Source organism: Durio zibethinus, chromosome 8 (genome assembly GCF_047325235.1).
Source record: "Durio zibethinus cultivar Kanyao isolate XHJ-2024 chromosome 8, ASM4732523v1, whole genome shotgun sequence".
Lineage (NCBI taxonomy): Eukaryota > Viridiplantae > Streptophyta > Magnoliopsida > Malvales > Malvaceae > Durio > Durio zibethinus.
The window spans coordinates 23,141,997-23,155,452 of NC_143169.1; the positions used below are offsets into that span (position 1 = coordinate 23,141,997).

A 13,456-nucleotide genomic window follows, 5' to 3' on the forward strand; every position below is an offset into this window, starting at 1 on the left:
AAAAAACTCAATTTGAATATAAAATTACAGAATATTAAAAATTTATTATACGTGAAATAATTCACTTTAACATATTTATTTAGTATTCGATTTTCAATAAAGCATCAAATAATTTTTATATTAAAATTTCAGTGTTTAAAATTTTCAAAAATAAAAATTCAATATATATATATATATATAAGAATAAAATAGATGCAGCTCAGTGATAATGTAAATGCAATGGATGAAATAATTTCGATAATTGGATTACTTAAATTTTGAATTGAGCGATAAATATTAAAAAATGAAATATATGAAATTAATTATGATACATAAGAGAGAAAGTGTAAAATGTAAAATTAAAGATTTTTAATAATTTATCAAACACACCCTATTAACGACCTTATTATTGTAAAGAGAATAAAAGAAATATTAGCATGAACAGAACGGCGAAAGAATTTAATTGATGAGTGCCACCGATTGGACTACATTGCAATATATTACAAACTTGAAACTGAAGCTAAAGTTAGGGGTTATAGTAACAATATTACAATCAAACAAAAACAGTCGAGCAAGAGTAGAGCAACTATTTAAGACATGTAGTCATGTGTATCATCAGGGTTGTTGGTTCGCGGAGATGCACCTTGGTCCGTCCCTATTGTTCTCCTACTCATGTTAGCTCGCTGCACTAGTCGAACCAATGCTTGAACCACTTCTGACATAGGTGGCCTAAACTCAGGCTCCGGCTGCCCCAAAAGAAATAATTAAAAGGATCAGTTCAATACTAGCAGTGAAAAGTTTTCTCTTTCAGTTCAGTTTAGAATTCGGATTTCATTTGTGCATAAAGAAAACCGCAATCTGAAAAAAAAAAACAAATACAAATATTGAAATTTTAGTTTTAAATTTATTAAATATCATATTTTAAAAATGATTATATAAATCTAACTGAATTAAGGTTTTTATTCAAAATCCGAATTTTTAAGTACATGTTCAAATCCTAAAATATATCTCTTCTGACTGCTAGATGAGTTATTAACAGGGATAGCAACAGATCGAATTGAAACGAGTTTTTTTCATTTCGAACTCAATTCGATTCATATGTGTTTAAATACATAATCTACTCAATTCAAAATTAATAAAATATTAATTTTTTAATTTAAAATATTTTTAATATAAAATATTATTTAATATTATTTTTAAAATACAAATATAAAATTAAATAATTAATTAAAGAATAATATATATATACTGGGTCGGGATTAGAATGCATAAAACCTGATCTCAACTCTTTTTCAAAATAATTCGACCTAACTCGACCTTAAATTCAATTTTAAAAAAAAAACCAATCCTATAGAATAGAATCAAATCGGACCGCAACTCGATGGATACAGGCTTGATCGCCAAACCTAGCTAGCTATTAAGGTGTCACCCTTAGCACCACGCATATGCCCAATTCATTGAAGATTTAACGTAGATGAAACAAGAAAAAGGACACAAGTTATCTACCATGCTTTAACCAAGATAATACCTGGACACAAAGAGCAATCACATCTGCAAAACGAGAAAGAGATTTAACCGGATAAAGCCCTTTAAGTGCAGGGTCAACCATCTTAGATAGAGCATCAATATCGTGGAGCTGAGGTGTTGCCCATCGAACCAAAGATTGCTCTAATCTTGGCATTGTGCTGTTAAAAACACCCCACATAATTAGAATTGTGGCGAACTAACAGGATGCTAATACAGAATGATGGAATACACAATTCTTCGTAGACGATTCCTTACCTATCAAATGGCTTACGTCCAGTGAGAAGTTCCAACATAACCACTCCAAAACTGTAAACATCACTCTTAAGAGAGTACTGACCAGACATAGTAACCTCAGGTGCACTGTATCCAGACCCCAAATCATCACGATTCAGTACCTGCATATCAAAAGCAGACATTTTCAGTATGTACATAAGCAAACAAGTGAAACTAATTCGAGCAATGTCAATAGGTCATGGAAGTGTTCTCTTTATTCCTGTTTCCCTACATTCAGTCGCTTTCAGCATCCCATTAAGTGCGCCAGAAAACAGTCGTGCACTTGAGCAAACATTGTTTGTCTCCAGAGCCATAAATGATATTGTTTATAGACCATGAAACTCACAAAACTGAATTAATGTTACATAGCATAAAGGATTTTTTTGCATGCGACATATTGAGGAAGCATAGAATGCCATTTTAAAATTTTTCATACTGTTGCTACATTGCGGTAAAAAAAGTTTAGTTGAACTCTACAGCTTGTAAGATTAACTAAGAACAGGATATAAACATACAAAGTCGCAGATGGCAACAAGCAGCCTCATTCTTTGACAAATGCCAATTAAAATTGACTACTACTTGGAATACAGAACTCGAATTGGACAAAAGAAACAAGACAATTCAAAATATAAATGATGTATAACATAGTTGTGCAGAGCTAGTGGGAAACTCGATAACTAACATCAAATGAAGTTATTAGTCCATGCAACAATAGTAATGTCTAGGATGCACAAAATTTTTTACCTGCTCTGCATTTGGAATAAAGGTTGCTAAGCCCGAGTCCGAAAGGTGAGGATTGAGCTCAGCATCAAGTAAGATGTTGGCTGACTTGATATTTTTATGAACAACAGACGGTGAGCAAGCTTCATGCAGGTACCTGGTGAAAAACCTTCTATGAATTCCAAGTAGCCATTTGACAAGATATAATAACCCTGCAGGTTATGAAAGTATGGCTTCCTGGTTTTTACTCCATTACATATGAACTACCAAACTAATACCCTATAATACATATCTGATCGTAACAAAAAATTGAAAATTATTGATAGTCAACAGATAATCTACTAGCATCTTACAAATAGTTAATTCTCAATTACAAGCATTGGATATTACTAGCCATGCCAATATTTTTATCCTCACTATACAACTACCTGACTTGCGCAAGGTTTGAAGGGGTCCACTAACAACATGAGTTGGCAAAAGTTGAACAAGATATGCACACATATACACTCTCTACAACATATTAGTAAATCGTTTGAAGTAGATGATGCAAATGCCAAATCACCCCACATTGCAAAAGAAGACGAGAGGAGAGTAAAATATATTTGGGGTAGGGCACTCAGTATTAGCTGTTTAAAAGAAAAAAAGAAGGGGAGGGTGCTCAGCGTTAAATGTTCTGGAGGAAGGAGAAAAGGAGATTAAGTGCAACTCCTTCTTAAATGATCAAAAATGATAAATAAACTTAACTCCTTCTTAAATTATCAAAAATGATAAATAAACTTAACTCCTTAAATTATCAAAAATGATAAATAAACTTACTCTAAAATGAGAAGATAAATAATAGCTATTGTTATCCATTTCTTAAATGATCAACTTACTCTATCGCACGTGCAGTCCCCAAAGCAATTTTGACACGGGAGTTCCAAATCAACGGCTTGCTGTACTCTTCTGATAAATGCAGAAAGTCATGAAGCGAGCCATTTTTGTGGAACTCATAGACAAGCAGGTGCTGTCCATGCTCTGAACAATAGCCAACTAGCTCTGTTACATTTGTGTGATGCAAATGGGAAATATTTGAAACTATCTCTATAAATTCATCAGACATTGCACTGGGAAGAGCTGATGAATCTACTTTCTTCACAGCAAGAACCTATGCAGTATAAACAAAAGTTACCAGATAGGTGAGTACTGAGTAGAGCATTTTTAAAGCAGTTATGGCAAGTACATGACAAACTATGAGGAAAAAAATTACAGAGATCAATAACATTGGCATCTGTAGCATTAATTGTGATGAAGGAACGTCTTATTGAAGATAATAATGTACAAAATTTAAAGGTCACAGCTAGAAAAAGAGTGGCACATACAAGATTTATACATGCTGATGAGAAGAGTATTTCTCAGGTCTGAGCACGAATTAAAACAGAAGTTGCTATAAAAAATTTAAGCACAGGTCATGGTCCATTTATTTTGACATGACTATGGATTTTCTAGGCAGGAAGAGTACCTTGCCGTCATCGAATTGAGCTCGATAAACTCGTCCAAAAGAGCCTTCACCAAGAAGATTTTCAACACTGAAACTGTCCGTAGCCATCTGGAGGTCTGCTATTGAATATGATGTAACATTTGCAGGAACTGTGACAGCTTTCTTAACAACAATGGGCTTTTTAGAAAATTCTTCTTCATCAAATGATTTGTGTCGGTCAATGGGTGGGGGACGAAGGTTTATCGAAGCAGGCTTGTCAAAGGTCTTGGTTTCAAGTGAAGAGGAAGACTGTATAGATTTCATTTCTGCAATACAATTTTAAGCATGGGAAGCAAATAGTTAGATCAAGAGAAGTAAACACATGTTCAAAGCCAAAAGATTAAAAGAGAGAAAATGTTAACATAGACTATGACAAAAGCAAAATAGTGCTGTACAATTTATATACAGCAGATGGCAGCTTAGAATTTTTAAAATCACAAAGTTCAATATACGTCTAGCAGCACACAGTAGCATTTCAACATGATAAAATCAGAATATTATCTGAACATAATAAATTCCTAATCTATCCCCCCACTCCAACCCCCCCCCCCCCCCCCCCGCACCCCAACACACGCACACCAAAAAAAAAAAGAAAAAAACATAAGGCTTCAGTGTCTCCTATTGGATAAGATTTGGCTTCATTTATGATATCCCTTTATAGAAGCAAAAAGCTTAAATTCAAAAGAGAATTCAAAAAACGAGATATGAAGAAATGCCCATCAAATCATGGTTCAAGAAGGGATTCTTCAATGAAGCATATATTCTTCTAACCTGCTGAACTTTTTACATTATCAGTTCCTTGCATTGTTGCTATTTTGAGCATACAATCTGCAAATTTCATGATTCAAATGGAGTCTAAAGTTACAAAACCTAGGAGATAAGTTCTGAAATGAAATCCTAAATATTCTTCAGAGATTTAATAACTATAAGAACAAGGCCTGTTTGCAGCTAAAAATGAAAGACACTCACAAAATCTCTCCATTAACAAATTCAATGCACTAGCATTACAAGCAACTTGGAGCAAACAATAAAGATAGATTTATGGTGACACTAAACTGGCCACTATGCAGAATTGCTGATAGACTATGAGTGCTACCTTGCACTTCCTTAGAAGCAAGAGGAGCAAAGGGTTGATTATCAAGCTTTTCAATATCTGAGGATGACCTTCTGGATCTTCTCTTCACCAGAAAGAACGCTACTATTGCCCCAACAACAAGGATGGATACCACTATTCCTGCTATGCCTCCACCTCCAATCCCTGATTTGCTACTCCCACCACCAGAAACACCATCAGATGGGGAACTATTGGTACCAGAGTTGTGATTTCTGTTGTTTCTAGTGGCAGGAGGGGTACCAGGTGGAGGTGGGGGTGCAGGTCCCGAGCTCCACGAATTACCGTCCTTCCTGTCATGAAGATTGTTCAGATTGAAATTGCATAGAACGTTCTTTGATACAAAATAGAAATCATAGCACTTGATAATGCAGTGAAATGCTTACTGCAAATTGATACTTTTCAATTGATCAGGTATCCAGCCAGTAAAATGGTTATTGGAAATATAACTGTGAGACATAAAAACAACTATCAAAATGGGCAGTATTACAGGTCAATTACATTATAAGAAAACAACACAATGCTCAAGCATTTTAAAAATGATATACTGGTTACCCACAGAGTATCAAGCGGAAGATTTGCAAGGACACCAATAATGCCTGTAAACTGGTTGTTTTGCAAGTACCTGCAAAACAGTAAATAATACATATAAGGAAATCTGCCATATATACTTGTTACACAAAAGACCTTTGCACTAATACTTACATAGAGTTCATGCTAGTAAGATTCTTAAAACTCTCAGGGAGATCACCAGTCAGAGAATTGAAAGAGAGATCCCTGAAGCAAGGAATAAAGATAACTGTTAACTTAGTCTTTCAGTTAAATTAGCTTAAAGACAGGCATCTATAAAAAACTACATAATCTGATAGGTGGTAGGAAGAACATCTTACAATGTGGAGAGGGAAGAAAGTTGTCCAAATATGTCACTCAATTGGTTCTGCAACTGGTTATGACCAAGATTTCTGCATTTGCAGAAACGGAAAAGAAAAAAGACAGTGTAAGAGTTTAAACATCTATGGACCTTGTGTCAAGAGATGAGTAATTGGAACATTACTTACAGGTATTGAAGAGAATACATCTGATTGAAGTAATAAGGGATGCCTCCAGTAAATTGATTAAATGCAAGATTTCTGCATACAAATGAACATTATATGATATATAAATCACTAAAAAACAGAAATGAAACAGTAGTAACAAGAAAGGAAACAAATGTACATATAAAACATACAATCGCTGCAAGTTCTGAGGAATATTATATGGTAAATCGCCTGCAAGACTGTTATGGCTCATGTCCCTGCAGATTTTGTCAAACACCAGTATGAAGATAATCAAATAAATATAGAAAAATATCAACCCACTACTAAAGATTATAGATTCTTACAGTTCCTTCAATGATGTCAAACTTTGAAAGTTGTAACCGATTGACCCAGAAAGTCCAAGATTTGACAGTTTACTGATTAAAAAGGAAAATAAAAGAACATACCATAGTTAGCATCAGCACAATGTAGGACAACATGTCAAAAAGGAAAACAGAGATCTCAGAAGATCACATTTCAGTGACACGTTGGCCTGAGCAAGTAACACCTTTCCAGGACTGCCCACATGGATCACCGTTGCTAGCAGTCCACCCAGTTAGCTGCTGCGGTGAATTTAAGCTGGTGAACATAACCCCTAGGGCAGAAGCTGCATATCAAACATCTCATGAGTAGGATGAGCAAGTCTTAAATTCTTCAACTCTTCTGTTGCAAAATTTCATGGAAAGCAGTATGTTATAGCAACTACTAGATTAGTGTGTGCTTCCATGCACATAATATGTGTTTAACAAATTTATTTTCCTAGTATATAGATCGTTTATCCATCCACCAAGTGAATAGCTGTTCCACAAAGAATAAGTTATTAATGAGTAAAAATTTGGCCAGGAATATTGGAGCTACAACAAAATAGAGAAACCTGAAAACCAAGATGATCTCAGTTTCAAGGATCAACTTTTAAGCAGAAAACTGGCACTTTTTGTATAATGTTGAAAAAGCTTAAGCAGTGTGGCTAGAGAAGAAAGACCATATTGCAATTTAAATGAATTCTTATAATAAGTAGAAAGCTAAAGAAGGAAACTAAAAAGAAAAAACGAAAGAAAGGTAAATATGTGAATCAAACCCAATCCTCCATGTTTCCCTTCCACCATTTTGGGACATCAATTTCGGTAGCCACAGGGATAAAACATCATGGGTAATTGGACCAATGGAAGAAAGAGATTTTATTGATATCTATCAGCGAAAGCCTTGCCCTCAAAAAAATAGTTTGAAGTATAAGTTTTGGGTCTAATTTAACTCACTATGCATATAATCTACAAAGAGATAAAAACCTTGTCAATTGTTGTGATTCTAATAGGCAGACGTCAAGTGCCAAGAATTTTGAAGTTAATCACTAAGGGAATCATTTCAATTGAAGAGTTAGATAGTCCATTTAGGTAGTCCTACCAAATTTGAGTGGTCATTTCTCCTGACATTTAAGAGCTGTTCTTGGTCTTCATAATCCAGTCTTAACAGAGACGCAATTCAGCTAATGCTATATGCAGGAATCATTAGTCCTTAGAAACCAGTTAAATTTCCAATTTCTATCCTTCCATTCACTAGCAACGCTGACAACTAGGAGCATAAAGCAACTAAATTGAAAGGCATCAAGCTGGAATCTCCACCATATTTGACCCTATGTTAACGCAGGAAACCCTACCATCCGATACCTGAATGTTATGAGCTATGGCTCCACAAGCACGAAAAACCTATGTATTGATACCCAGAAAGAGCAGTGGGGAGAAAGAATACAGTTGGTCCAATTAGCAGAATTCAGAGAAGACCCTAAATGACTAATTAGAAATTTGTCCAGAAATCGCTATCCTAGCAAGATATGAATTAAAATGACAATGGAAAAATCAAACCTCCTTATCTCTGAACTTATCTCCATAATCTACAAGAATCCATCTTTAAAAGCATGGTCAAAACTTTATAAACAACAGTAACAGAGTTAAAAGGGAAATGAAATCAAGGAAGTCCATTTTAAGCCGCAAGCAGCTAAAAACAGATAAACATAACAGAAGCCAACCAAAAAAGCACCACCAAAGATTACAGACTTCGCAAGAAAAGTAGGAACATGTAAATCTACAAATCTATACAGAATAAGGCAGAAAAGCAAAGCCAAGTAACACTAACCATCTCCTTGATCTGTTGCACCATTGACACGTCTGGGCTTAAACCCCCAAATGCCGACTGTAAAGAGCACCAAAACCAAACCTTTTCTCCAATTCTTCACCATCTCTCTCCAAACCAGTCACTTCCCAGAAACCAAAAATGGTTTTGGTCAAGACCTTTTTCTTATTCTTCCTTCTTTATAAAAATTAAATTTTTATCTCTGCTACAGATTTTCCACTTGTTTAGCCATAACCAAGCAAAAGCTGGCAGGCACGATTTGCCAGAAGAATCCAAAGCCACAGAAAAGCTTACACATTTGCATTGCCTAATTCCTATGTCTATAACATTATCATCATTAACATTAATTAATATTTACATACACAACAAAAATTCCCATTTTTGTAATTTGGATTTTTGTTTTTGTTCTTTTTATGTGACTGACACTGTTAAAAAAAGGAAAAAGTAAAGAGATGTCACGCTTTTGGTAGGTGTATCTGGCTTTGCCAAATACTCGTTCTTTCCATCAAAATACTTACCATTATCCAATAATAAAACAGCAGCTGTAGCTTTTATCACAAGGCTTACAAGCTATTGGCTTTGGGGTTCTATTGTGTTTCTGTAATCATAATTATACAGATTTTCAAAAGATTAGAAAGTAGTCGGCATCAAATTTATGACCCCATACTATATTTTATAAGGACCAGAAAAAAAAAAAAAAAAAAGAAAGAAAGAAACATGATTGATGCTTTAGAGATTGAATGATTGATAAAACATATATATAAACATAATTGCCTTCAATAACATAATTCATGTATACCATCCCATTTTTCTTATTTTGACAAAGTATTTATCTGTTCATAATTTGAGGTTGTTTCATTTATTTTTTTTTTTGTAGTAAACTGTAAACTACAAAAGGATTTGTCTTTTGAATTGCTTAAATTTCGGTTTAGATTCTTGAATGATTAGACTGGTTTTTCAGGACGACCAGAATGATGGCAAAACTGTTGGCATTTCAGATTGAGTGACAGTCACTGTCAGATGATAGAGTCTAGAGTGTTGGAATTTGCAAATTGCACCCTTACCTTCCTTTCTTTTTTTTTTTTACTTTTAAATTTGACAAATTTTGGTGGTATTAGAACTTTAAATCTTAAAAAAAAAAAAAATGCCCAAGTCAGATTTAGTCTTTTTCCTGTTTATCAGGGTGCTTAGCTAACAAGAACAAAAGAAAGCTGCTCAAGAATTATTATTTGTAGTATTTTTATGTGGAAGGTTTGTAAGGAGCTCATAGGCACCACTAAAATAAAATAAAAAATAAAACCCTTTTGTTTTTTTTTTTTTATTTTGAATGGGGCACATAAATTCTAGCCCCACATCACAATAAAAAAATTCCTCCTCTCATTTTATTTTGTCTTATTTAAAAAAATTAAAATTAATATAATAATAATAATATAGTAAAATTTTTAATTTTATAAGTGAGATTAAAAGATTTATATTTTTAATTAATTTTTATTTCATTAATTTCTACTAAGAGGTATATGTTGCTAAGTGAATTTTATTGATAAAATCTAAAATTATATTGAGAGTAAATAAAATAATTTATAAAAAAGTAAAATATTAATCAGTGATTCACTGTCCATAGATATTGGTTTAAAATGATATTTAAAAAAATACAATTAATATATTCTTTTTTTATTAAATTTTATGCATATAATACATTAATAAAAGAAATTGGTCTTTTTAAGGGAAATTAATTAGTATAAATGTGTAATAATAAAATTAAGAAATAAAACTTTGACAAAATGGTAGCAGAAATGGATTTGTCACAAAAGGACCCCGCAAAGATGGTGCGCTCCACGCCATGTGTCGGTGATCGTTGGCATTTTTCTTTTTGTTTTTAAAAAAAAATTTCATTTTTTTTCTTAATATTGGTTTTATTATGGTCTTGTCATTTTTTTTTTTCCTGTTTTAAAGGGCCTATATATTTTTCTCGTTTTAAAATATGCTATTGCATTCAAACAGAATAAGATTATGACTCCAATGTTTTTTTTTCCCAAATCATTATCTTTATTTTCACTATTTTATTTACCAAAAATTATCTAATAACCAATTAGACGCTTTGGTTCTAGACAAATTTGAACTAATATTTTCCAACATATTTTTTTATGAAATTATAATTCTTAATTGATTCTTGCAATTGATTTTTCAATTATTATCATGTACAAATTTCATCATATAATTTTTTTATTTTATTAAGTATCTAATTTAAAATTAATTAATTATGAGTGGAATGACATAATTTGAATATACAAAAATAAAAAATTTATTAGATGTAAAATAATATTATTTTAATAAACCCATAACAACTTAACAAATTTGAAAAGAATAATAAAAAAGAAATTATGATTTTAATATCTTATTAAATATTCAACCCAAAATTAATTGATAATAAATGAATTGAAAGAGTCTAATTTAAATATAAAATTATAAGAATTAAATATCACATATAGACAAAATCACATAGTAGATTTTAAAAAGGCAAAAAAAATTTTATTTTTATATCATATTAAATATCTAATCTATAATCACTTCATAAAAAGTAAAGGTATCTAACTTAAAAATAAAATTATAAAAAATTAAATATTTATTAAATATAAAATAAAATTATTTTAATATACATCATCGTATATAGGGAAAATAAAAAAATTTTGTCACATGATAAATTTGAAAAAACAACAAGAAAAAAATCATAACTCATATTAAACATCAAATTTAAAATTAATTAATTATAAATAAAAAGATTTAATTTAAATATAAAAATATAAAAATTAAATATTTATTAAATATAAAATAATATCACTTTAATAAATACTCATCAAAAAAATATATATTGCGCCACAAATTAAAAAAAAAAACAACAAAAGGAAAATCTTCACTTTAATCCACTTGAATTAAGTAGACAGGATAAATTAGATATTTTAAAAAATATATGTGCAGGAAGAAATAGGGTTGAGTTCGCTTATTTTATTTAAAGGTTTGAAATTCGTGGGCCTAGTCAATGCCAGCGTGAGCTTTGCCGTTTCTTGAAGATTCAGTCTAGTTTAGGGCCCCAAGTTTTAGCTTCATTCAAAGGGCAAGGCTTAAACTTTCAAACTCTTGGAAAAAGAGATCATGGATTACTATTAAGAATGTAATAGTTTAATTTAAATTCAATTTAAAATTAGAGGTTTGATATTTAATTTAAATTTAATTAAATTTTATTCTTTTAATTTTAGTTCAACTTGAGATAAAAATTAAATTATTTGAGTTTGTTTGATTAAGTTTGATTAATATATAAAAATAAATTTAATTTTTATATTCGATAAAAATTCGATTATTTATACTCGAATTCGAGTTTGAAATATTTTATTAATTAAAATAATAAAAATATATTTAAATATAAAAGCTTAATTAAGCTTGTGAGCTATTCGAGTCAAGTATAAGATATTCAAATTCGGCTCGATCGATTAATCGAATTCGAGTTCGAGATATTTTATTAATTAAAATAATAAAAAATATTTAAATATAAAAGCTTAATTAGGCTTAAGATGAACTGAATATAAGGATGCTTAAATTCGACTTGATCGATGAGTTAAATTATTCGAGCTTAAGCTCGACTCGATAATAATCGAATCGAATTCGAGTTTTATTTGAATCAAATTTAAATAATTTATAAGTACTAATATAACATTTATACTTCTAACTCATGTATCCCAAATTTACATATTCCACATGCACAGACAGCTTCAATTCTTTTCCACTTCTTTTTTTTTTTCCCTCTCATTTTCAACTCATTTTTTTGGATAATTCAAAACTGATAACAAGCTTTATATTAGAAATTGAAATTTTTATGTGTCTTAATCGTAATTAAAAAAATTTATTAAAATAAATTTTATTAATAAAAAATTAAATCAAATTTATTTAATTAAAATATTAAAATAAAATTTATCTATTTATTATATGTAACACTTTTATGATAGTTGTTAAGTTACTGCAAATATTATGTGGTAACTTTTAACTCCAGTATCTTCAAGACTTAAAATAAGTTTAATTTTAAAATAAAGGAGAACCGATAATGTCAATAATCATGTGATTTTTTAATAAAATATCAAAATTTTAATTTTAGTAATTAATCTTCAATTTATAAAAAATTCAAATATTGAATAAAGTCAATGAGACAGAATGTGGGGTTTAGGCTTATGGTAGGAGTATTTTAGTATCTAAAAGGTAAAATAAATTTTTTATTAATTTAAATCAATTGATAAATGAAAATATTTGAATTATTTTAATTAAACGAACGTGTCAGATCAACCTAAATTCTTAAATTTCACGTTAGTTCTATCATTTAATAACTTACAAATTAAGATCTAAAAATTATTAATTTATTATGCTTTAAATTGATGGTCATCTGTAAGCTCAATTTGAATTCATAAGATCAATTTTAATTCTTTAAAGTTGATTTTGAATAGCTTAAACCCAAAGCCTCTCATCACACGACTATACATAGCACTATTCAAATACACAATAAGCTTAGTATGTATTTTCATTGTTGAATCCTGGATCTACAATGCCTAAAATGGTTGTGACCATGTTTGGGTTCCAAAGCATTGTATGCTTCGTCCAATGATATGAGTATAGCAACCAAAGGTTTTGAAGTTCAGCCAAAATTGTGCCAATGATTTAGCCGAGAGACCGAGGGTCTTAGCACATCTTATCCCTTAAAAAGCAAAAAAAAAAAAAAAAATCATAATCTCAACAAACTTGATTTGTACTTTTCTAACCCAAACAACTTACTCTTTCTTTTTTTAAGATCTTCAATACGTCTACGTATCTATCTATCTGTTTCATGCAATGATGCCAACTTGTAGATTGATTTTTTTTTTTTTGTCATTTGTGTTCCATTGGAGAAAAACAAAATAAAGCAGTTTTTTTTTTTTTTATCTGATTCCCATGTTAATTGTTGGCCCAAGTTATTTTTACAAATTAAAATGTTGTATTGAGCTACGAAAAGGAAATTCTAGTCCCCAAATTTTAGTCTCTAAAATTCAGTCATTAAATCTAACCTTCGATGCAATGGGAAGACTCTACCAACCGTGCTTTAACATT

At 30.9% G+C, this 13,456-nt stretch overlaps 1 protein-coding gene across 4 annotated transcripts; it reads right to left on the bottom strand.

The window, feature by feature from the left end:
* Window positions 1-417: 417 nt before the first annotated feature.
* Window positions 418-8,656, bottom strand: LOC111279042 (protein STRUBBELIG-RECEPTOR FAMILY 6-like). Of its 4 annotated transcripts, none has more exons than XM_089764783.1 (17): window positions 8,336-8,656; window positions 6,680-6,812; window positions 6,511-6,582; window positions 6,358-6,423; window positions 6,188-6,259; window positions 6,020-6,091; window positions 5,835-5,906; window positions 5,689-5,754; window positions 5,516-5,578; window positions 5,115-5,422; window positions 4,790-4,846; window positions 4,001-4,284; window positions 3,375-3,646; window positions 2,524-2,656; window positions 1,762-1,901; window positions 1,508-1,664; window positions 418-725 (listed from the first exon to the last, which is right to left on the bottom strand). In XM_089764783.1, exons 1-17 carry the CDS (start codon window positions 8,436-8,438, stop codon window positions 570-572), a joined length of 2,226 nt encoding a protein of 741 aa, XP_089620909.1. In that variant the 5' UTR covers window positions 8,439-8,656; the 3' UTR covers window positions 418-569. The 4 variants fall into 4 exon arrangements, with proteins under 4 accessions (XP_089620909.1, XP_089620910.1, XP_022721664.2 ...); XM_089764784.1 differs by lacking the exon at window positions 8,336-8,656 and adding an exon at window positions 8,065-8,177; XM_022865929.2 differs by lacking the exon at window positions 4,790-4,846.
* Window positions 8,657-13,456: the final 4,800 nt, after the last annotated feature.